The sequence below is a fragment of the Lytechinus variegatus genome, chromosome 15, assembly GCF_018143015.1.
Source record: "Lytechinus variegatus isolate NC3 chromosome 15, Lvar_3.0, whole genome shotgun sequence".
Classification (NCBI taxonomy): Eukaryota; Metazoa; Echinodermata; class Echinoidea; order Temnopleuroida; family Toxopneustidae; genus Lytechinus; species Lytechinus variegatus.
This window is the reverse complement of record NC_054754.1, coordinates 31,580,241-31,603,623: the sequence shown is the minus strand read 5'-3', so window position 1 is coordinate 31,603,623 and position 23,383 is coordinate 31,580,241. Positions and strand designations below refer to the sequence as shown.

General features: G+C 34.0%; 2 protein-coding genes across 3 annotated transcripts in view; one reads left to right on the top strand and one right to left on the bottom strand.

The window, feature by feature from the left end:
* The window catches only part of LOC121428467 (procollagen galactosyltransferase 2-like), a 34,436-nt gene extending 26,383 nt beyond the window's left edge, over positions 1-8,053 (bottom strand). Inside the window, exons 1-3 of one of the 2 annotated variants that reach the window (XM_041625095.1) lie at positions 7,631-8,053; positions 4,295-4,523; positions 1,827-1,961 (exon numbers count right to left, since the gene is read on the bottom strand). In XM_041625095.1, the coding sequence (XP_041481029.1) occupies positions 1,827-1,961; positions 4,295-4,523; positions 7,631-7,875 (609 nt within the window). In that variant the 5' untranslated portion in view covers positions 7,876-8,053. The remainder of the gene's footprint in view (positions 1-1,826; positions 1,962-4,294; positions 4,524-7,630) is intronic. The other variant, XM_041625094.1, reaches the window with a different exon arrangement.
* Positions 8,054-10,448: 2,395 nt separating this feature from the next.
* On the top strand, positions 10,449-19,592 carry LOC121428338. Its single transcript, XM_041624912.1, has 4 exons — positions 10,449-10,802; positions 13,292-13,452; positions 14,300-14,421; positions 14,805-19,592. Exons 1-4 carry the CDS (start codon positions 10,584-10,586, stop codon positions 15,497-15,499), a joined length of 1,197 nt encoding a protein of 398 aa, XP_041480846.1. The 5' UTR covers positions 10,449-10,583; the 3' UTR covers positions 15,500-19,592.
* The last annotated feature ends 3,791 nt before the right edge of the window (positions 19,593-23,383 follow it).

Here is a 23,383-nt window from a genome sequence, read left to right as displayed (position 1 = left end):
AAAGTTCAAACGACTAGACCTGCCTCAGCTGGGATCAATCAGAATATTTTTTGTTGTTGAAATATTGCCCTGAATATCCTTCCTATAAATATATTTTCTATACATTACTATTGGATTGGTATACTTTTGATATTTTTTTTGAGTAATTTTCAATTTAATTAAGAGCAGAATCTGAATATAAATAATAGAATATTTCTCCAATGAGAAGTAAAATGAATTAAAATGTATCTTTTAAAGTTTAAACCTATTTTGTACTTTAGTAGTGAATAGAAAATAGAAAATTCAACCTTTAAATTTGTAAAAACAATAGACTATTATTACTATACAGATTATTTTGAAGATGAATTTATGGTGCTAGAGAGGGCATTGGCTAAACCAGGGATGTGGTCATTGTGCCATAATGTATGCCTACATGGAGTACATTATAATAGGCATACATGGTACAATTACATGTATATGTAATAATCATTTTTATAATGCTTTCCATTTTGCTAGTTTGCAGGGGAGTTTTGAAATGTTAAAAAGGAGACATTATTGGCCTGTACACAATAAATTGAAAATAAAACAAATGCATGGAGGTCCTTTGGGGGAACATTTCTGCACAATCAAATCAAGTATAATTGGAAATGTCAAACTTGAGCCAAACATTTACTGTAGCAGTGGTAGATAATCATATCAAACTATGCAGGCTTTTTTCATAATTCAATAAAACCAATCAATGCATGATAGGTTGCTAGTAGTCTAAATCTTAAATTAGCCATGGCATTTTGAAAGTAGCTGCATCAGCAATTTTATCTTTCCCACAAGTTGTCTCCTTAACTTATAAAATGTCATTTAATAGAACCTCATTATCAATTTGTCAGTCAAAGGAATACACTATGTAATCTGACATGTACAAGTTCTATTCCCATTTGTAGAAAAAACAACAACTAAGATATATAAAAGTTCCATATTGTCCATCTTGCATTGAAAATAATGGCTTAAGAACCTTGATCATAATATCATATCTATGACTATTTCCCATAAATTCAAGAACTAGATTATAATATTTTGTACACAAATTTTTGGTATAACTCCTATGTGTCTGCTCGATCTTCGCCTTCGTAGATTATAATAATTTTTTTCACAAAAACTGCAAGTATTGTATTTGTATATGTACTTGATGATAAAAGCAATTAAAGATGAATTCCAATTTTGCCAGACGAAGATCCAAAAATCAATATGACAAACTGGCCACTATTTCTGCAGGAATGGAGGGGGGAGATATCATGTGCCATATAATTCTGGTAGAAATTTAGAAAATAAAGAAATGGCTGATTGATTATCAGAATGAACAAATCATTCAGACATTATAGGCCTACAGGTCTTTTGAATAATAATGATGTTCAAAATCATGCTATGGACATGTATGTGTACATGTATCTCACACAGCATTTTACGACATTTGGCTTGGTCAAACTCTGTCAAACCAAACTGAGTTACTAGGGGCCCGTAACACAAAGCAATGATCGTAGAACATTTTTTCTATGATTGATTCTATTGGCTACAATGTACAATCAATCTTAGAAATCAAGCGTATACATGATTAATCACTAACCTTGTGTTACAGGACCTAGATCTTTATTCATGATAATGTAATAACATTTCACCTACATTCATAGACTTTTGTTAAAATAAACAGGTCACTGCTGTGTTTGGTGTTAAATAACATTTTGCTGCATAAAGACAGACATGCATACATGAAGCCTCAAATGGCCTGCAAACAAACAGTTCTAGTACTGCTACCATCAATTTCAACTGAAGGATGAACAAATATTATGACTTACTTTAGATGTGACTCCACCCCAGAAGTTAGAATAGTATGTTGTAGACTGAAGCATTGGTGCAATGATGGTTTTATTCTCACTCATCAAAGTATCCAAGATGTCCTGATCCCAAACAAAGTTGTCAACATCCATGGTCTTATGAACAAAAAATAAAACAAATAAACAGATTTATTGTCACATTCCTTTGAATATTTCTCAATCGTTATTTACATATAATTTCCAAAGTTAATTTTGCAAAGCACATACAAACTAGAAATTTGACATGTCCAAAGGACACAGATGCCCCTGCTTAACACGATCAGAAATTCATTCAATATGATTTAACTTAATATGGTGGAGAAACCAATAGGCATATACATGTATATAATGAACAAATCAGACCTTCGAACCAACTTGCATATTATACAGTGCATATCAAAAAAAGTTTACACTTTGAAAAAGCCCTGGGAATTAAAAAATATACAACATGTGAGTAATTATTTCACAAATAATCTTGGGTTTGGGTTTCATCTATCAAATGAAAGTAAAGGTTTTGACAGAATGCTACACTTGAGTGAGCACTGTCCATTTTTGTAAAGCTCGCAGAAATCTGTTTGCGCAGAAATGCTTGTTTGTACGCTGTGTCAAGGGGAAAGGGCGAAATCAAACTTACCCTGCGAAACATTTCTCATACATTTCCCTTGCACATTTAGTCAATTGAAATAAAATGGATACATTCAAGCATTTTCTAACAACTTTGCCACCCAAATTTAAATTTCAACACTTAGTAAACACAACCTTTACCCTTTTTGTGCCAGCTGGATCTGAGGACATAACTGAATCTGAACAAAAGTTTATACCAGACATCTCTAGCATTTTTTCACTAAGTATTTATCATTTAAAGTGGGTATACATTTCAGTTTTCATTTAATACTTGTTTCTCCACACTTTTCCCAAGCTTGACAATGATTAACAAAATGAAAATCAAGCCCAAGCCATTTTATGTAAATCACAGCCCAGTGTAAGGCAAATATCGTCACAATAGCCTCGGTGTATCACTGTACGGGGTAGTGGGGTGGGGTGCAATGCACTCCTCGAAGTGGTTTGGGCAAGGAAACAAGTGTAAAAAGGTAAAAGATATCTTCAAATTAATTTTACTAGCTAAATTCCATGTGTTATTCATGATAAAGGTCTACTTTTATTCGCATAACTATTTCAAAGTTCTGCACAAATCATTTTTCACTAACTTTTCAAAAGTAAGTGGTGCTCACTCAAGCGGAAATATTTATCAACAGTTATATCGTCATTTGCTTAAATGGATCTGTACCAATATCAAAATGTGGAAAATCTTCAGGATATTAAAAATGTATAATTTTACAGGATTTTTTCTAAGTGTAAACTTTTTTTTGATACGCACTGTATAATGAACTGTGACTTTTGACCTGCGGACTTCGAATTCGAACTCAGCCTGTATTTTGGTGTCATCTAGTAACACACAAAAATTTTTAAAATCCATTAAATATTTTTCGCGTTATTGAGCGGAAAACAACACGTATATTTAATGAGCTGTGACCTTTGACCTGTGGACTCCGAATTCAAAGTTCTGCATTTCAAAGCCTGTATTTTGGTGTCATGTACCTACACACCAAAAATTTAATAAATTCATTTAATATTTTTCGAGTTATTGCGCGGAAACCAAGTCCCATATTCAATGAGCCGTGACATTTGACCTGTGGACTCCAAATTCAAACTTAGCCTGTATTTTGGTGTCATCTACCTACACACCAAAATTTTTTTTAAATCCATTAAATACTTTTCGAGTTATTGTGCAGAAACCAACTCCCATATTTAATGAGCAGTGACCTTTGACCTGCGGATACCAAATTCGAACTTAGCCTGTATTTCGGTGCCATCTACCTACACACCAAAACTTTTTAAAATCCATTGAATTAAATATTGTTCGAGTTACTTTGCTGACCAAGTGGGGGACGGACGGACAGGGGCAACACTTAATGCCCCCTCCAGACTTCGTCTGTGGGGGCATAAAAATATGTAATGCACCTAAGAAACAGAATTAGTGCCTCACATACAATGCACTGATTTGTTCCTAAAAGAATAGTTTGAACACATTGACATAGTATGAAAGTCTGATTAATGTTAATTTACTAGAAATCAAATGTTGTTTATGCATGCAATTTTATAAACTCAGATTCATGTAGATGTATTTAAACACAAATTCCTACAGATCATGTTTATCAATATACTTTTTTTCTCTGCCCTAATGATTTCCATTATATATTGCCAGATTCATCAAAAGATAATAAGTTTATCAATCCTTCTCTGTCATGGCACATTACAAGTATCAGTCAGATATTCCTTCTTAGTCTTGCAATCTTTCTCACTGTTCAGAGGCTGAAATGGATGGCATTATGCAATGTAATGTGTTACAATCATTATCAATATGATAATCAAGATAATTTCTAACTTACATAGAAGTAATCAGCCCACACATTACGAGCTTCTTGGAGAGCATCATCTCTGAGAGTGATCAGATGATTAAATCTTGCAGCAGGCCAATCATGAGGGCCTTTCTCCAAGGCATACACCTTTGGGTTCTCCTCAAAGGCATAATCAACAGTGTGGTAGAGATGGGAAACTTTCTGAATCCATTCCTTCAACATAGGGATGGTGTTGTCTACACTGTGATCAGCACGGATCCTGTGTGAAAGATGTAATGAACAAAAAACAACATAAGGACATTACAATAATGGGAACACAAACGAAAATTGTCAAGTGAAATTCTTGACAGACAAATCATTCAAGAACATCATTATAATAATGACAACAACAAACAAATGGTGATGGCCCTGTAACATATAGCTCAGCAATCTATTGTAGAACTTCTCTGTACACTGACTGATCATACAAAATAATCAATGAAATCAATCATAAAAATCAGCCTATGATCAAATACTAAACTTTGTGTTACAGGCACTGGTTTTCATCCCACCGCTGCCACCATAAAGTGAAGTTCTTGAGAGATCATTAATAAGGACAAGAACAACATTACAATAACAACAAATGATAGGCCTACTTCTGTACTGATTTGAATCACATTACAGCTACATGTACATGTATGACATTATTGACACATTTTACATGGAATAAGATGTCACTTTAAAAGTCAACAAATATTACATGTAACTTTGTTATAAGTAACGCTAGGTGATCAAGCATTTTCTTGTGTAGCCTACAAGCTCTGGAATAGCTTACACCTGGATGTTAGGAAAGCACCATCCGTGAACAACTTTAAATCAAAGCTCAAAACACATTTATTTAATTAATAACAAGCATTTTAGTAGTCCCATAAAGCGCAGTAGGATATATACTTCATGGAATCGTTTCTGCGCTCCATAATTATCATTATTATATAATTTCTTGCGTATTTTCATCAAACTTTCATTAGCATGTTTCTCCTGCTCTCACAAGGAACAACAACTTGGAGCCAGCTTGGGCCTCCCCATATAATTCACAATACCTTTTTAATGTAAAACTATTTCAAGAATTAAATTCACTAACTTGATATAACCTTTACATTACAACACACATCATTGGCCCTTTTTATTACTAATACCCATGTGTGCAAACTGTATAGTGTATAAATCAAATGAGAAACTTTGCGTTTAATACGGGCACCGGTACATCCCACTGCTGCCACCATATTAACTTATTAAGTGAATTTCTCAAGAGACAAATCATTAACATTATCATTTAACATTATCATTTAACACTGTCATTTAACAAGAACAACAATATATTAAATACGCTTGTACGGATTTGAATCACATCGCTTCCACAACATTGGTGACATGGAATTTACCAAGATGTCACTTTAAAAGTCATCATATATTACTGGCAACTTTGCAGTAAATTCTCGTGGATTTTCATCAAACTTTCATTGACATGTTTCTCCTGCTCTCACGAGGACCTACAATTTGAAGCCAGCTTGGGCATTCCCTTATAATAATGAATTCATAATACTTTTTTTTTAAATATTAAACTATTTCAAGATTCAAATTCACTAACTTGACATAAACTTTACAACACCCCTTGATAAGAGTACACTGTTAAAATCCGTGACCCTTTTTATTGCTAACCCTCTTGTGTGCATACTCACTGTGCAGTGTATAAATTACCTAATTATCTTTAATTTCCTTTACTTCCTTGCCTCTCCACTGCATCCCTCACTTATGCAGTATATGCACATATCATCACATCTTTCAGAATGAAGTTTAACTATATACCAACCATATGATATATAACAATAAAATCTGACAATATAGAGAAGGAAAAATGGACTCGAATGCAGTGAAGTAGACATAACAAAAGCCAGACACCAATCGGAAACAAGAGATGGGAGATGACCATCCTAACTACAAAACGTTTCCTCTAACTGATCTCTTTTCCTGTCATCATTATCAAATGGTACCTAGATAAACCAGGTTCAACCTTTCTCTACACTTTGAACTTGACCATGAAAAAGGCATGCTCTGTTCTTATGACTACAGAGGGGTATTGATATGAGCCTAATGAGGAATGTCTAGAGACAAGTGTGAAGATTCCAGTCTAGACTAGTATGGACTGTGAATTTAAAGGGGTTTGAATTGATATACCAATAGGCTTCTGTTGCAACTGATTAGTCTCAAAACCTTCAAGGCGAGTAACGTTTGTAAAATCTTGGCAAGATTTTCACCATTAAAGCCCTGTACACACGTAAATAATCATTCGCATTAAAGTGACAAAATGACAAAATAAAATACAATTAGTAAGAATTATAAATGAGAGAAGTCAACAAACTCATAATAACATTAATAAATGATGATGATAACATAATTACAAGAACAACAATAATACTTATAATAATAACAACAAAACCAACAACAAAAACAATAATAATTCATAATAATAATCATGATGATAATTATCAACAAAATAATAATAATTGGTATATAAATAACAGTTATGATGATGATGTTTGTGATCATGATGATGATGGTGATGTGATGGCTCAGTTGGTAGAGCGAAGAGCGTCCGTCTCACAACCGGGAGGTCGGGGGTTCAAACCCAGACCAAAAGACGTTAAAAGATGGGAGTTGCTGCTACCCTGTTTGGCATTCAACAATTAAAGGGATAGAGCCTCGTCGATCTGGCGCTGCACAGAGGCTGCCGGGCCCACCGTTGGGCAAAGCAAATTTTCGGAGTATTTAATTTCATGTCTATTTCGAACAATAAATTATGGATTTTTTATTTTTGGGATTAAAGAAGCATGAGGATATAGTTAATCATAATAATAGTAACAATATAGAGTGAAGAAAAAAAGAATGTAAGAAAGAATTAAAATAATGACAATGGAAGAAAAGTGTGAAAAAGGAAAGGATATATGAAGGATTAATTTTTTGTTCAAAGTAATATGGAAAAGAAGATGAAGAGGAAGAAAGAAGTTGAAGAAAAGGAAGATGGAGAAGGGGAAGGAAAAGAGGAATGTGAAGGAGAAGAAGAATGAGGAGAAGAATGAGAAGAAGAAGAACAAGAAGAAGAAGAACAAGAAGAAGAAGAAAGAGAGAGAGATGAAAGAAGAATGGGAATAGAATTGGAACGGTGATGGAAACAGAGGGAAAGATGCAGATGGAGAGGTGTGCAGTAATTTAAATTGAAAAGGTGTATGGTGTAAAAGAGCTAGACTATAAGAGAGCAATCATAATGTACATGAATTATGGTGTAGAAATAAAACGTGGAAAAAAGGTGATGATGGGAATAATACTCACCACAAGTGAATGCGATCTTTTGGGTAGTTGAGTCGTTCCAGGTACCCGAAGAAATGGGGCAGGGTATGTGCCTTGTTCCGAGCTAATATCGGAATGAAAACAGTCGGTTTCTTAATCTTTATTTCGGCTTCAAATTCCGGCGATGATGTCGCCGCTAACACCCACGTAATCCTCGTGAATAATCCCAGCAAAATACAGCAGAAGAGCTGTAAATAGATACAAGAACTCCACATTTTCGCCATCATAATGACAGATATTCCAGAGGATTCTGGCGTACCTACGTGGCGTAAAATATTCTAGCAGACAACGATAACTTTGTTCGGAAGCCAGCTGGAGTTCCACCCTGACTTGCCCGGCTGGGTAGATAGTGATACATCTAACATTATACTTCCTTTCTTTACGGCTGGAGCTGTAGCAGAAAGACGTGCTATAATAAATGCAATCAAGTAATTGGACAAGTGCATTATATTATGGGGATAAATATATCTACCGTATAACTAAATAGCAATGATGATAAAATCTAATTGAATTCATATAAAAAAATATAAGGTTTATATATAAAGTGATTGAAAAATAAGAAAATATTCTTATTGATTATCACTTTCTAATACTTTTTTTCTAATTCTAGGTTAAATAAACACCCCTAAATAATAGACGCGTCTGAATTGTCTTTGAACAATGTGTGGGATATTAATCGTAACTGCATTGATATAACACACAGCCCGTTTGCCGATGTCAAAATGAGCACAACAATCAGTTCGTCCAAATAAAACTCGCAATATACGGATACCTGGAGCTGAAAAATTATTGATCATGTGTCATAGGTATCAGTAGGCCAACATCATTAATGATTTAAATCATTTTTTAGCTATCAAAGGGGGCAAATTCATCCCAAAAGAGATTCCAAGACCCATTTAAATACTTTTTCTTATATCATCAAATATCTGGACTATAAGGCTTGAGAAAATAATGAAAATCAATATGAAAATTTTTCGAATTGCTTCAGTCTCACAATGCATGTGAATTCATAATGAATTTAAACATAAAATGGGCTGTAAAATGGTATTGTGTTTAACCCGGCTGGGTCACTGTGTTCATACCACCATTCCTTCCCGCGATCCGATGTATATGCTTGGCATGTGATCAGTGCCCGCTCAGGCGGCTGCCCCTGCATGGCTCTTCGGGTCAAGTCTACCTCAGAAAAATGTTGGTTTGAATCAATAGAGAAAAATCCGACAAGCACAATGCTGAAAATTTCATCAAAATCGGATGTAAAATAAGAAAGTTATGACATTTCAAAGTTTCCCTATAGTTATTTGAACGAGCAAGTTACATCCAAATGAGAGAGTTGATGACATCACTCACTCACCATTTCTTTTGTTTTTTTATTGTTTGAATGATACAATATTTCAATTTTTACGAATTTCACGATTAGGACCTCCTTGCCTGAAGCACAAAATGTTAAAATAATGGAATTCCAAGTTTAGGGAGGAATGAAACTTCATTTTACATGACAATGACGAGAAAATAAAAATATTTCATATTTCATATAATAAAATACAAAAGAAATAGTGAGTGAGTGATGTCATCAACTCTCTCATTTGGATGTAACTGGCTCGTTCATATAACTATTTTGTTGAAAATAAGCGAAACTTTAAAATGCCATAAGGCTTATTTTACATTCGATTTTGATGAAATTTTCAGTGTTATGCTTGTTGGATTTTTCTCTTTTTATTCATCAAATCAAGCTTTTGTTGGGGTGGACTTGGCCTTTAATATAGACCATGTATTCAGATTCATGTTCCATATTTTATAACATAGAAATTGCACTAGCAGTATACACAAGGAGCTAAGTTCCTATACACAATAACATAAATACGTGTAAATTGGGCGATACATAAACACTGAAGGAAAGCAGTATCATGAAAATGCCCATTGGTAAGCCTTAAGGTCAAGAATGAAAAAAAAACACCTGGAATAATGAAATCCTGGAATGAAATACGACTGAAGGTTAGCAGAGGAGAGACTGAGAGAGGGAGAGATTTACCATCGCGGACTTAGTAAAGAAAGGGAAAAAGATCGAGGGAGCCCGAGTTTGAGAGCCTGGGCCTAGTAGAGGGCGGGTGGCCTGCGCCGGGGGCTAATAAGGCAATTCAACTTTGGGAGAAGTTTGCGTAGTCAGAAAACAAATCATAAAAAACGGCTTGATTCATGCATAACTTGAAATGACAGAGACAAAAATGGGAAGGAGATCTATAGCAAAATAGACAAAAATACTGACAATAGACCACATAGTCCTATAGCACTTCCCCCACTCTGCATGCGTACAATAGAAGATAAAACATATAAAATTACAGACAGAGAACGTTGAGTGCCACTTAATGAGCCAAACTGCATCGAACGGTCCGACACGAGTATAGCCTAATAATAATAATAATAACAACAACAACAATAATAATAATGATAATAATGATAGTAATAATAATTTATAATAATAACAATAACAATTATAATAATAATGATAATAATAATAATGATAACAATAATAATGATAGTAATATTACAAATGTTTTTAAGCGTAAGCCAACAAATACCGAGAGTACATACATATCATGCATTTTTGTGTCACCTGATCACTGCTCATTGTTTCACTCGTAATATGTCTGAGTGTTTTTTTCAATAAATTAAAACTTGAACTTTTACAGGTGAAGATACTTTCCGTCGTCAAAATAATTTTGGGGTCGATTTTTTTTTACCATTTGTTTGCAGGTCGAACTGTCTTTATCCAAAATATTCTCAATCACGTAAACTATATTGATCTACAATATGCGCGCTACACTACTACAGCTCGAATATTATCAGGAGCTAGGAGCCAAGTCAACCAGCGATATTCTATTAACCACTGCTTGATTATTGTATTTAATGAGAGATATTTATCAGATTTTATGCAATTATGGCAACCTTTGGAGTAGTAGAAGACTGCGATGGAAAGTTTTTAGAAGGAGGATCGACGAATTCGGCAGACGAAACAGATTTCCCCCGGGCTGTTATTGATTTGGTGAAAACCTGTGAAATCCCACTGATGTATTTCCGGAATAGGATATTCTCTCCCCATTCACAAGATATGTGCAGCTTGATGCCTGCGAGTAAACCAGCCTCAAGGCACAGACTGGTAAGATCATTTTCATAGTTGTAATACAATTAACATTAAATATAATGTTCATTGTCTATGCATTGTCAACTGTAAATAAATAATTAATTAGGCCCTTGCTTTAGCCTTAGTCTTAATCAATTTTGATCATGATGGAGATTGGAGGCATCAAACCAAAGTGATATATTATAGAGGTGATATCTCCTTCGGGATCAAACTAAGAATTTATTTTTGGAATACATGATGCCTATGCGGCATAGCCTATGGACCATCATGAAAAACTCCCAGAAAGAAGAGTGGGTGTAAATAATGCATTTTTCAACTCGTTTATTTTGATTTTTTTCTTTTCTATTATTTCTTAGATTTTCTTTTCATTTTTATTGAAATATTGAATTTGTTTTCACTTCATGTAGGCCTGTATACAGGGCTTTTTCAGGCTGATATTAGTTCAATTCCACATCCGTACAAGGAGAATGAAACCATTGGAACAAGATAGATTGGTGGGTGGGTGGTACAAAAACCAATGTAATTAAAGGGATAGTCCAGGACTCCAGGCTGAAAATATTCATATAAAATAGAGTAAAATTCACAGAGCAAAATGCTGAAAATTTCATCAAAACCGGATAACAAATAATGAAGTTATTGAATTTCAAGTTTATCAATGTTTTGTGAAAACAGTTATGCTCAATGTCATGAACATTAGGTGGGCTGATGATGTCACATCTCCACTTTCCTTTTTCTTATTTTATTACATGAAATCATAAATGTTTCATTTTTCATACATGTGGAAATGATGTGTCCATTATGATGAAATAAGCTGCGGCAATAAATAACTAATGCACTTAATCAGTTGTCAATCCAATTATTTTAATTCTTGGTAGAAAAAATTGAAATAAAGCTAATTTCATATAATAAAATACAAAAGAACAAGTGGGGATATAACATCATCAGCCCATCTCATGAATATTCATAAAGACATACAGTTTCACCGGAATAATGTAAATCTTAAAATTCAACAACTTCTTTACTTGTTATCCGATTTTTGATCAAATTTTCAGCATTTTGCTTTGTGAATTTTACTCTATTTATTGAGATATAAATTTCTCCAGCCTGGACCATCACTTTATAGACAAGCTGACGTCCATGGCATAACAATAAAAATTTTGCTGTACTTGTTTAGGGGGTTGGTTCAAGGTGTCCGTTTTGTTTCCAATACTTTTTAAGAGTTGGGTTTCACACACCAATTTTGTTAAGGGGTGCATTTTCAGAATGTGGAAAATACTTGTTTAGGGGTGCTTTTTAAAACCCCATGAATGTGCCTGGTATCCACTCGTCAATGGAAGTACATGTACCCCCCCCCCCCCGATAAATGTAGGGTAAAGCTTTGGGTGTCTGGAGTCTCTGGACTGGAAGAACAAATATTGGAAAATTCATTTATTCATGGTTTTGTTTTTTAATACCAGTAGTAACTTCCATTATATAAGCATATGGCCTTTATAAATTCATTTTAAAGTTATAAGGGCTTGTCTTGACATTTTGGGCAAAGCAGTAGGCCTACAAGAATATTTATTCAAACATTGGTAATTTTCATCATTTACACCATTGGTCTGTCCAGGTTTTTATTAATAATATGGCAGCAGTGGGATGAAGAGGTTATGTCTCATACACATGCACACATTTCTGTTTACTTTTCATGAACAGTCATGTTATGATTCGGCACTCAGGTGCCTGAAAATAGATTGCATCTGGAATTGGTGCGTTGTTTGTGTGTGTAATTCAGTATTTTTTTATCAGACATACAAATCGATCAGATTATTTACGTGTGCGTTTTGGGTCCGACCTTTAACGTCACTATGCGAAAGAAGTGACAAGGTCTTGAGCCTCGAACTTCTGTCAGAGTAACTTTGCCACATGGTGTAGCTTTGATTACAGGCGCACAACATAACACCCACTTGGGCATACATGTAAATAACATTTATTCTTCACTTTTGGACATATTAAGTTGACTGTCTAAAAAAAATTGTCACTACTCCTATAATTATTGTTACTTATTGTGTAATAGTACACTGATGCAGAGAGGACAATGTGATTTGTTTCTCTACTTTCTCACTGCTTTCACTGATGCTGTGGCAGCGGTGGGATGAACACTAGTACAAGTTTCCAGTGATACCATTTAAACCTTGGTTATTTTGCCATTCCTCTATTGGTCTGGTAAAGATTTTTAATGATGACATGGCAATATTAGCATCAGGGTTTAAAGTTCATGTCTGTCTGTGGGCAGTTCAATTATTTTTAGATGTATTTGTTAGAAAATGTAGAATTAATTGCTAATAACTCTAATCTAATATCAGTTTTACTTGACACATGATGAGATACAATGTTAATAACTGCCATGAATGAATGAGATCTAGTTGACATCAAAGTTCAACTTCAATCATTTATGTTTGTGAAACCTCCCCCAAACCTTTTATATTTGCAGTATGTTTATCATATTGTTTCATCTTTTACAGATTCATAGGGAATGGGGAAAAAGTGTATCAAGCAGAGTAGAAGGTCGTGGTGTAATGGCTCTCTTGACGATAGATGACCAAGCGTTGGATGAAGATAAAGCTAAGAGAATAGCACATTACATTCAACATCTACTCAAGGATACTCAATGTGAATTTCTAAAGTAAGGATCGTTCTGGTGTTTTGATTTTAATTAGAGTTGATGTAATGTTTTACATTTAGCCTTTTTGAAGGATCTCTTGTAAAAGAATATATTTATTTTTAAAAGTTGTATATATATTTTAAGTCAATATGTACAAACAGACATTTTATAAGGAATATATAAATGATAGGGGTAATGTGTGGCATATTTTCATTTAGTGCATTATGACCTGTTAAATACATGTACATGTAGGCCTACATTGATGTTCATTTTTATTTTCTTTGATAGAAATATCACCTATATTGGTACTACCAAATTTATTTTCCTTGGTCATATCCTTTTTGTACTCTAACATACGATGTTACATCTGACTATGATAAGAGCTAACTTCTTTTCACCATTACTTTATTATGATTTCATGTTATTTGAATGCTAGAATGAACATTCTGTAAAGAACAAAAAGAACAGACATTGGTACTATAATGAGGTTCTTCAAGTGGAACCAAATCAAGAGAACTCAACCCTTACACGGGTAGAAGTTTCAATAGACAGTTACATGAGATGTCTGAAATCATGCAAAGAGAAAGAGTAAAAAATAAAAACATCACAGAACACAATACATGTACATTGTTTGACTGGTATTTGCAGTTTGTCGTGGGAAGAATGTACATGTTGTACATGTAAATAGTCAGTTAAAGGCAAAGTTCCCCATGACAAAAAAATTAAATAAAATAGCAGGAAAATGATTTTAAAAATATTGGTTAATTTTTTCAGGAATCCATGAAAGAATTGATTAGGATTTCATTTTTTTTATTTAGGGGATAACATAGTTATTTCAAAGGGATTTGTTTTGCTTTCTTTCATATAGATGGGATCAGCAATGTCTTCTACTATACTTTAGCTCATGTAATGATTACCAACGTTTAGGAGATCATTTTATGCGCAAAGAACTGGATGACTGTGCAGGATCAAAGGTTATGCAGGTAGAAGGTGAGAACATTGTAAATTTTGTTAATTTGATTGCTCTTTTAAAACTAAAAGGAAGTTGGAGCAGACAATGATTTCCTGAGAATGTCTTTAAAATCAAGGTTAATTGTGACAAAATCATTGTAGATCTAGATCTGGTTCAGTTTATATTTAAAACCTTAGTTTGTGGAATCCGGAAATCTAAGCTGAAAACATCCCCACTAAAGATTGTCAAAACATTTGGAAAGAACTCAAATGGCTCAAGGAACTCAAAGGGCTCAATTTGCACAACTCGTTGATATTTGCAAGAACAGTACATGTAGAACAATAACAAATATTTTACTTTGAATTTGCAAACAATTTTAAACTACTTTTATGTTAAATGATTTCTTATCTATTTTTTTCAGCTGCCAAACTGACTAACCCGCCACGTAGTCTGATAGAAATCTCTGTGCCTCGTGCCCAAGGTGATTCTACAAGGGATACCATATCATCCTTTCTCTCACACTTCTCTGGAGCTTTCACTCATGCAACCATCATGGAGGAAGAGAACTCTCCTGCCATTGCCGTGTCCCCCGATGGCATTCCGTCAATGGGCGTGGTCATGATGTTTACGTCAGGTGCAGGTAGAGTAGAGGAAGTCCTCTCCAACCCGCCTTGGAAACGCCAGTCCCTATCTGATGAAGTCTCCCAGATAGAGTTTGCAACCAAGTTCTGTGTCCACACGGAGAGGGCGCTGCCGTTCTGGGGGGTGCGTACAGGAGCGCCCTCACCTGGCGTGCGACTTCTTCTATTCGTCCGTCATCCAAGCAAGTTTGATGACATGGACAAGTTCTATCAAGAATTCACTGGCGTCACTCCTCTAGAGCATAAATCTACGTCCAGCTCACTCCGATACAGTACATATACCCTCTCAACACGCTGTGAGTTCACACTAGCTCATTATCCCGGTTTGAAACCATATCCACTAGACTCATTATCATTGGGATTTCATATAAGGAATTTGAACAAGGCTGGAACGGCAGAACGACTGAATGATGATCATTGGTCAACAAGAGATCCCGAAGGCAACAAAGTTACACTATTCTCTGTAAGAAGATAGATTATCTATTCAAGAAGTACTACGACAGTGTTCTTTTTAAAAACAAGTTTATTATAGATTCACCTTTATAGTGTTGATAGTTATTTCTTTTCACTTGTTTTGGATTATGCAGCTCTATTTTATTGAGCTATTATTAGAGAGGTACCTGAATTTAAGTTTAAGATACAGTATGTTTCATTTGTAATTCCTAAATCTCCATTCGTTCAGCATGGAGGCAACAGTTGATCCACTGACTCCTAGATATTACAGGAAAGTCAATTGTGTTTTTAATGAGCAACAAAGGTGTCCAGAAAACTGAATTTATGAATGGCTTGAGTATGGTAAGCCATACGGGGGCTAGGTCCATGATATAAGGCAAGCCAAATGGAGGCTTACATATGTAAGTTATTAGTAGGAAAGCCAAGCGGGGGCTGAAGTTGGTATATACAAACCTGTCAGAAGTTAAGGTTAATATCAATGTATGGCAAGCCAATTAGAAGCTTAAATTTATAATTGGAACTAGCCAGGTGGTGGATTAAGCAAAAGATGATGTTTGCCATGATATTAATTTATTTGAAATTACAGTCATACTCTAATGCAAGGGTCATGGGAATATATTGGCTTGCATAATTGCAATCCATATTTCAGCCATTCATAAAGCCATTTGTAACTTTACGTACAAATTGAATCGTGGAACACCTCCCTGCTTTACCAAAATAGAAAAGAAATTACCCGTGTTTGATTTTCAATATTTATTTTGAACGATATTTACAATGACTTTATTTTCAACTCTTACTGTCTGGTATATTTGAAGAAAGTTTTCTATGATGTATGTATGGATATAGATACAGTCACATATCTTTATTTATTCGTGGTGTTGATGAAAACACAAATAATAAAAATCAATAGGGGAAACTAATAATTGTACAAATTTTTCAGGAATTTTATGCAGCTTGATGATTGTTCTCAATTCACAAAGTATTCTTTCTTCTTACCACCATTTTCTAATTCTGTAGCTGCTATTATTTATGTCGTCGTAATTTTAAATATACATATTTGGTAAGATATTCCCAGTATATTTATAGCTTTTGAAAGATACATTTAGATTAGTTTTGAGCAGTCCATTTACTATATGAGAGCTATATACATTTCATTTGAACAATTAAATCCCTAGGACTATGCTAATCTCAAATTGGCAACTTGATGAATAGATATTACATGATGACAGATTTATAGGAAAGTTAGGCGACTCTGATTTGTCATGGAAATGATTATCGCAAATTTACTTATGATTTTCTCCTTTTATAAGCAATTTTCCTGCAGTAATGAAAATTTGTAACAGCATGTATTTACGGGTTCTTACTCTTTGAACATGTTTAACTTGAATAGAAGGGCAGTTTAATCATTTTGTGCACAAAAGGAGAAGACTCAGGAGTGCCTAACATTGTAGATACCCGGATAAATAATTGACCAATTTTGGCTTTAGTATATAAAGCTCTGGCCCTTCTTTATATCGGACTTAAAGGTTGAGATTATGATCAATTTTGTTACTGAATCATTTTCATTTTGAATCCTCTATCAAAATTCCAAGGGGGTTTGCAAGAAAATATTTGCAATCAATTAAATTGCAAATTTAGATCTACCTGAAAGCAAATCACTTGTTGATGCAAGAAGCAGGCTATCAATCTATTGTAAATTTGCAATGAAATGTATGACTTTCAATTGATTTGTCGGTCCTAACATTGACCTGCAATCAAATGAAATGCAAGACTTTCAATTGATTTTGGGGGGTCCTAACATTGACCTGCTAACAATTGCAATTTCTTGCAACACTCCAATAGTGATTTTTCAGATGCATCTTTCAACATGTATTTTACTTTCTAGCGTGCTTTCTTTCCAAATCCCATTTCAACAAAACAACAAGGGAATTGGCAAGTAACCGGGGATACCTTAGTCACGTCCTATGGCGGCCGTACGGCGAACCGAAAACGACAGTCTTAACATTTTTGTACCAGCTACATGTAGGTGGTTTGAATAAAAATGAATATAAAACGGTTCTTTTCAACTCGCCTTACAGCCGCCGTAGGGAAATGTGACTGAGTTAGAAATATTGCAAAAGACAAGGGAAACATGTTCGGTGGCACTACCTACTTGTTACAGCAAAGAGATGTACACTGCAAGACGGAAAGAATATTGATGTTAAATATATTTGTGAATCAATAAAAAAACATATTTATAATGTAGAGGGCAATGGAGACCCTAACCATGTTCTTGTTTTGTTGGTTTTATGTGCATGAATGATTAGTAGTCTTTTAACATTCAGACCTTTATGTAGTTTAGCAGAGATAAGCCAATAATATTTTTTTTCAAACTGAATCGTCTTCCTGAATCATAATGCCAATTTGAAATCATGGTGCGAAATTAATACTTTAATTTTTTCAGATCATGTCACACCCCTTGGTTAGAAGAAATACCGAAATCAGTGAATGATTTATTTGTTGCTACATGCACTTTTAATGTTTTCCATTTTGTCTGTTCATTTGATCAATTGCAGGAATAATGTTTCCTTGTGACTTTCTCTAGGTAGGATACATTGACAGGTTTTGTACATGTATATTAGTTAGGCTGAACACTATTATTTACACTTGAAAAACTTTCAAAATTATAGGCATGGCTCAGATTTATCATTGGAAAATATGTGATCTGGAATTGATTAGTTAAGAATGATCTGGTAAGGCAGACAGTGAACCTTTGATAAGATGAAAGTCATGTTCAGATATGAGCTCAGCAATATTTTCATAGTGTTGAAACATTCTGAGACACATCATCCCACCAACATGTGTGATATATGCTGACAAACCACCATTTTACGTTTCAAGTCTGAATTTGGAAAAAAAATGCAAAGTAAAACTTGTGACATCATAAAAAATTCATTATGATGTTATGACTTGTATTATGATTCCATCTGTCTTCAAGAAAATGTCATGCAATTTCTGCAGATATCTAAAAAAAATAAATTGTACTCAAAAGAATCTGAACGGCATGCAGTGTTCTGTTGCTATGTTGTTTTGCAATATATTTTTTATTCATCATATCTCATTGACTTCATTCACAGAAAAATATGGCTGAGCTTTCTTGCACCAACTCTTAACGAGCCTTAATTATATTGATCATGTAATAAACTGGTATTCTTCACTCTAATGCAAAATGGTTTGGCCCAAACGACTGAAGGAATTTTTTCATGCTTTTCCTTGTTGAAAAAAAAATCAATTCTGTGGATGATTTTGAACTGAAAACTATATTCATGTGCAAAACAAGACAATTTGTTTTTGTTTTACTGTGAGTCATTCTATATTTTGTACAAGAATATAAAGTAATTATAATCCCTTAATTTATGTAGTCAAGACGGTGATTCAAAACTAGTTAAGTTAAAGAATGTGGACCAGTAAGCTCAAATATTTTGGCCTACTTTGAAACACAATTTGGATTTGTCAAGAAAGACAGCCTTTCCACAAGTTTGCCTGATAGTGCACCAAGCAACGTATGAATACTCAATTGCATGAATTGTAGTTATTGAATTTCCATTAATCTGACTGGTCTACTACATGTAGATATAATCATTCATAAATTTAAGATTGTTAATAGGGATTAAACCATTATTGGTTTACAAGAAAAGTGACATTTTTACTGTACTTTGAAAAGTGCCAAGACAGTTTGGTAATGGCATTGTGATATATTCTTTAAAAAAAAGTTCTGCCACATCATGGTCATTGTCATCATCATCATCATCACCATCAATTATAATTACTATTATTTTTAAAATATTTTTATCAGTATATATTATTAAGTGTTATTCTTATCACTATTTTATAAAGCTTTGTCATTCAACTGCACAGAATAACTTCTCAATCTTGTCCATTTATTTCTCAGCATTATGGTGAAATCTATCCATTTAAAATATCTGTAAATAGAAATGACATAATCCCACATTCCGAGATTTAATACAGGTCATCAATATTTTTTAAGTACATGTTGATTTTGTAATTTAATGCTCAGCGTTAAGAATCCATGACTTGGTGATAGTTATAACTAAATAAAGTTTCATGATAATTTATTTCTGATATCTGCCTCAATTTTTTAAAGTCATTTTTAATGTTGTGTATTTATAGAGAGGAAGATGTAGGAAGAGAAGAGAGAGAAGGGGGGGGGGGGGTGGGGAGGGAAATGAAAGATTGATAAAGATAGCATACAATGAAAGTCTTCCACTTCACGACTCAACTTTATGAACTCACATCCAAGGGAGGATTTCACAAAGAATATTGTTGATGAATATCAGCAACTGATTTGATCTCATCCTATCAGATGCAAGGACTTTCAGTAGATTATAACATCTGCCAATGAAAATCACTGACAAAACCCTTCATGAAAAGCTACCCAGGTGCTTTTATCGCCAAGGAATCAACTCTTACAAAAAAATCTAAAATGCCTAAATTTTCAATGAAATCATGTTCGGTAAATTAGTCCCTCATAATTAATGTTCTTTACATGTGTATCTTAATGGCAGAATGAATTATACCAAATGCATTTAAGAGTTCTTTCAGGTGTGAAAGGCATTATGAAAAATGCATTTTGTACAGTTTATTCATAGTTTGAAAAAAATTCTAACTCTGTCATAAAGAGCTTTATGACAAAGGGATTTTCAAAGCTAGTAAAAAAACTAAGGTAAATGGTCGCACCATCTAACACTCAAATCTTACAATGCATCGGAATGATGACATGCACTTTGTATGGATTTTGTTTTGAACTGAAGTTTGAGCGATGCTCGAACATCAAATAGTTCTTTTATGAATTACACTAAACAGAGGTCTATATAAACCAAAGAAACTAATATTATATGTATTGTGAAAGTAAATGCTTTATGTACCTTTTGAATTTTCCCAAAGAATAGAACATGGGCAACAGAGATGAACCAAACAAGAAAAAAAAACACCTTTCTCATTCATTTAAATGTTCAGGACATTTATTACAAATATATTTCAATATGTAGGTACATTTGTGTATCTTAATGGCAGAATGAATTATACAAAATGCATTTAAGAGTTCTTTCAGGTGTGACAGGCATTATGAAAAAGCATTTTGTACAGTTTATTCATAGTTTGAAAAAATTTTCAACTCTGTCAGGGAGGTGCGATAGCTCAGTCGGTAGAGCGGGGGATTCGTATTCCGATGACCCAAGTTCTATTCCCACTTGGTGCGCTAGTGCCCTTTGGTAAGGCATTAATCCTCAGTACCAGGTCCTTCGGAGAGGACCTTAAGCTGTCGGTCCTCTGGTTGCTCGCTTACAAGGATTCATGCTTTCTTAGCAATCAGGTAAAAAATCACCAATTTATCCTCAATGAAAAACTGATTGAAAAAATTGATTTTCATATGACATGTGTACAGTATACATACATCAATGCTGCATTATGTTGAAATAAGGCACATATTGCTGTATATTTTGTAGAAAACTATTACCTGTACACAACATTACGAGGCCTCTTGAAATTCCATAACAGTGAATATGGAGAAACAGTCAATCATACACCGTTGTGACGTTGCAAGAACACCCTTAACACCACACTTTCGCGCACTACATACGCACAAAAACGCCTTTGTCTTGCGCAAGGGCGTTTCTGCACAGATGTCTTGTGCAAAAAATGTTTTGCTAAGGACGTTCTTGCACCGTCACAACAGCATATATATATATATATATAAAATGTATTCCATTTTGGCTTTACATCCTTGTGTACATCAATAGAAAGATAATAGTAAAAGAAATCTTTGTCTAAACAAAATTACAGATTTTACTAGGAATGATGACCTCTTATTGGGCAAGACATAATACAAGGAAATATACTGATATTTACATTTTCTGTTTGTATAGAGTTTGTATAAAGTATTGAGAAGGAAGATATGTCATATATATATATATTTTTATTTTGCATAGATTTAGAATGAAATTGTCAAAGGCATACTTAACAATATGAAACTAACTTATCTTAAATCACAAAAATATATGTAAGAAGTTTGTGACAATTCAAACAATAAAGAAAACATCATCTTTTATACTTCTTTATTTTTCAAATATATCAGTTGTGAAACAAATTGAAAATGGAGTAAAAAATATGATCACATATTTATATTCAAATCATTTTTTTCATGTCATTAACTTAAGTTATACAAATAAAGAAATGAAAGACAATTCTACTAATCTTGAGTTGTTCTACCATGCAAGAATTAACATATAGTTGATTTGTCCACAAACATTAACAAAATCAAGACTTATAGGCTCATATTCTGAAGTCGGGTTTAACTTAAACTCAGGTTTAAAGTTGTGGTTTAAGTATGGACAGCCAATTGTCACATAAATCACTAACAGTAGAGATATCAAATTTCAGCTTATTTGGCTCTCAAATCATTTATATTTGTCTAGGAAGTATATATATATAGATTATTGTCTTCACCATCGATGAATCAGGAAAGAGCACAGTAAACATAAGAAACGTACAACTTAATAAAAAAATTGATACTTTTGGCTTTCCATACTTAAACTACAACTTTAAACCTGAGTCTAAGTTAAACCTGACTTCAGAATACGGGCCTTAGTCATTATCATCAAGAGCAGTGGTGTATTGTGAGGAATGACATAATTTCTGATTGAAATGCCAATATGACACATACATGTAAATTTTCAAAGATTTGTAAGTTTTTCTTCCATTAATTCCGAGCATATACAAAAGAATGGAAGCTATCAAAATCAGGACAAGATTATATGAGTATGGTAAGAAAATGGCATCATCATTATTACTCACTCTCACTTTTTTCTTGTTTGACCCTCAAAATCTTCCAAATTCATCAATTTATATCATACATACTGTATATCTATGCGTAGCCATGCTCAGAGTTTAAACATAACACGCACATCTAATAAAAAAAAACAATGGCTGGAAACTGCTCTCAATATTTTACAAATATTACCATGTGAAGAAAATATAGCATATTTAGGAACATGAATTAGCTCACACTGTGAAATAATGCTGCATAAGAAAAAAAATTCTCAGAGCTACATACATATTGCATATAAAGAATCACCTGGTACCAAGTACCAGCACAAGCTTTCCTTATTTTCAATGGAAGGAAATATTAAAACAATTCACCAAACAACTGACCACACTATCAAGAAAGATTATTACCATCTACACAGGGCAGATCTGCGATTTCATGGGAAGGGGGAGGGAGGGGGGGGTAGAAATTTTCAAAAGAATTAATGAGCTAAAATGAATTAGTTCTCACTCCCTGGAAGAACACAATCGCCTCCACCAAAAACAGCATGACAACCAAAGGGATACAATCATCAAAGGAAGAGAGGTGGAACATTTTATGAGAAAATGTATATTTGGAGGGCAAAGGGGCGGGGCACACCCTACTTAAGTCCCCTCCCTGAACCTCAATCTGCAGTTGCAGAACCAGGATTTAAAACAGAGGGGAGCTAATATGAAGAAGGGGGCAAAGATAACAATAGATTTGACTATATCAATATGTACTTTGATTTGTGATTCTAAAAATATAGAGGGGGTGTGTTTTCCCTGAACCACAGGCTAGATCCAAACCTGTATGTAGTATATTTACAGAATGCAAAATTTTACTCTGAGTATCAAATATTTCATGGTAGTTTCTCTAACATCTGAAAGACTTCCTTGTGGTTACCCAATACAACCCCACCTTACTGCAGCAACCTTGTAAACTGAACACAAAGTAAGGTATCCTGGAGTTCAAATAGAAGTGTGGTTTGAAAAAAGATTGAATGTTACTCTTTACATGACTTTACACATGACAGGTGATAAATCAAATTCTCAACCATTTTGA

Excerpts from the sequence above, each read along its gene's own strand:
- LOC121428338 (XM_041624912.1), top strand. The coding sequence starts at position 10,584 with ATGGCAACCTTTGGAGTAGTAGAAGACTGCGATGGAAAGTTTTTAGAA. Across the intron at positions 10,803-13,291 it reads CAGCCTCAAGGCACAGACTG|ATTCATAGGGAATGGGGAAA; the intron begins GTAAGATCATTT and ends CATCTTTTACAG. Across the intron at positions 14,422-14,804 it reads AAAGGTTATGCAGGTAGAAG|CTGCCAAACTGACTAACCCG; the intron begins GTGAGAACATTG and ends TATTTTTTTCAG.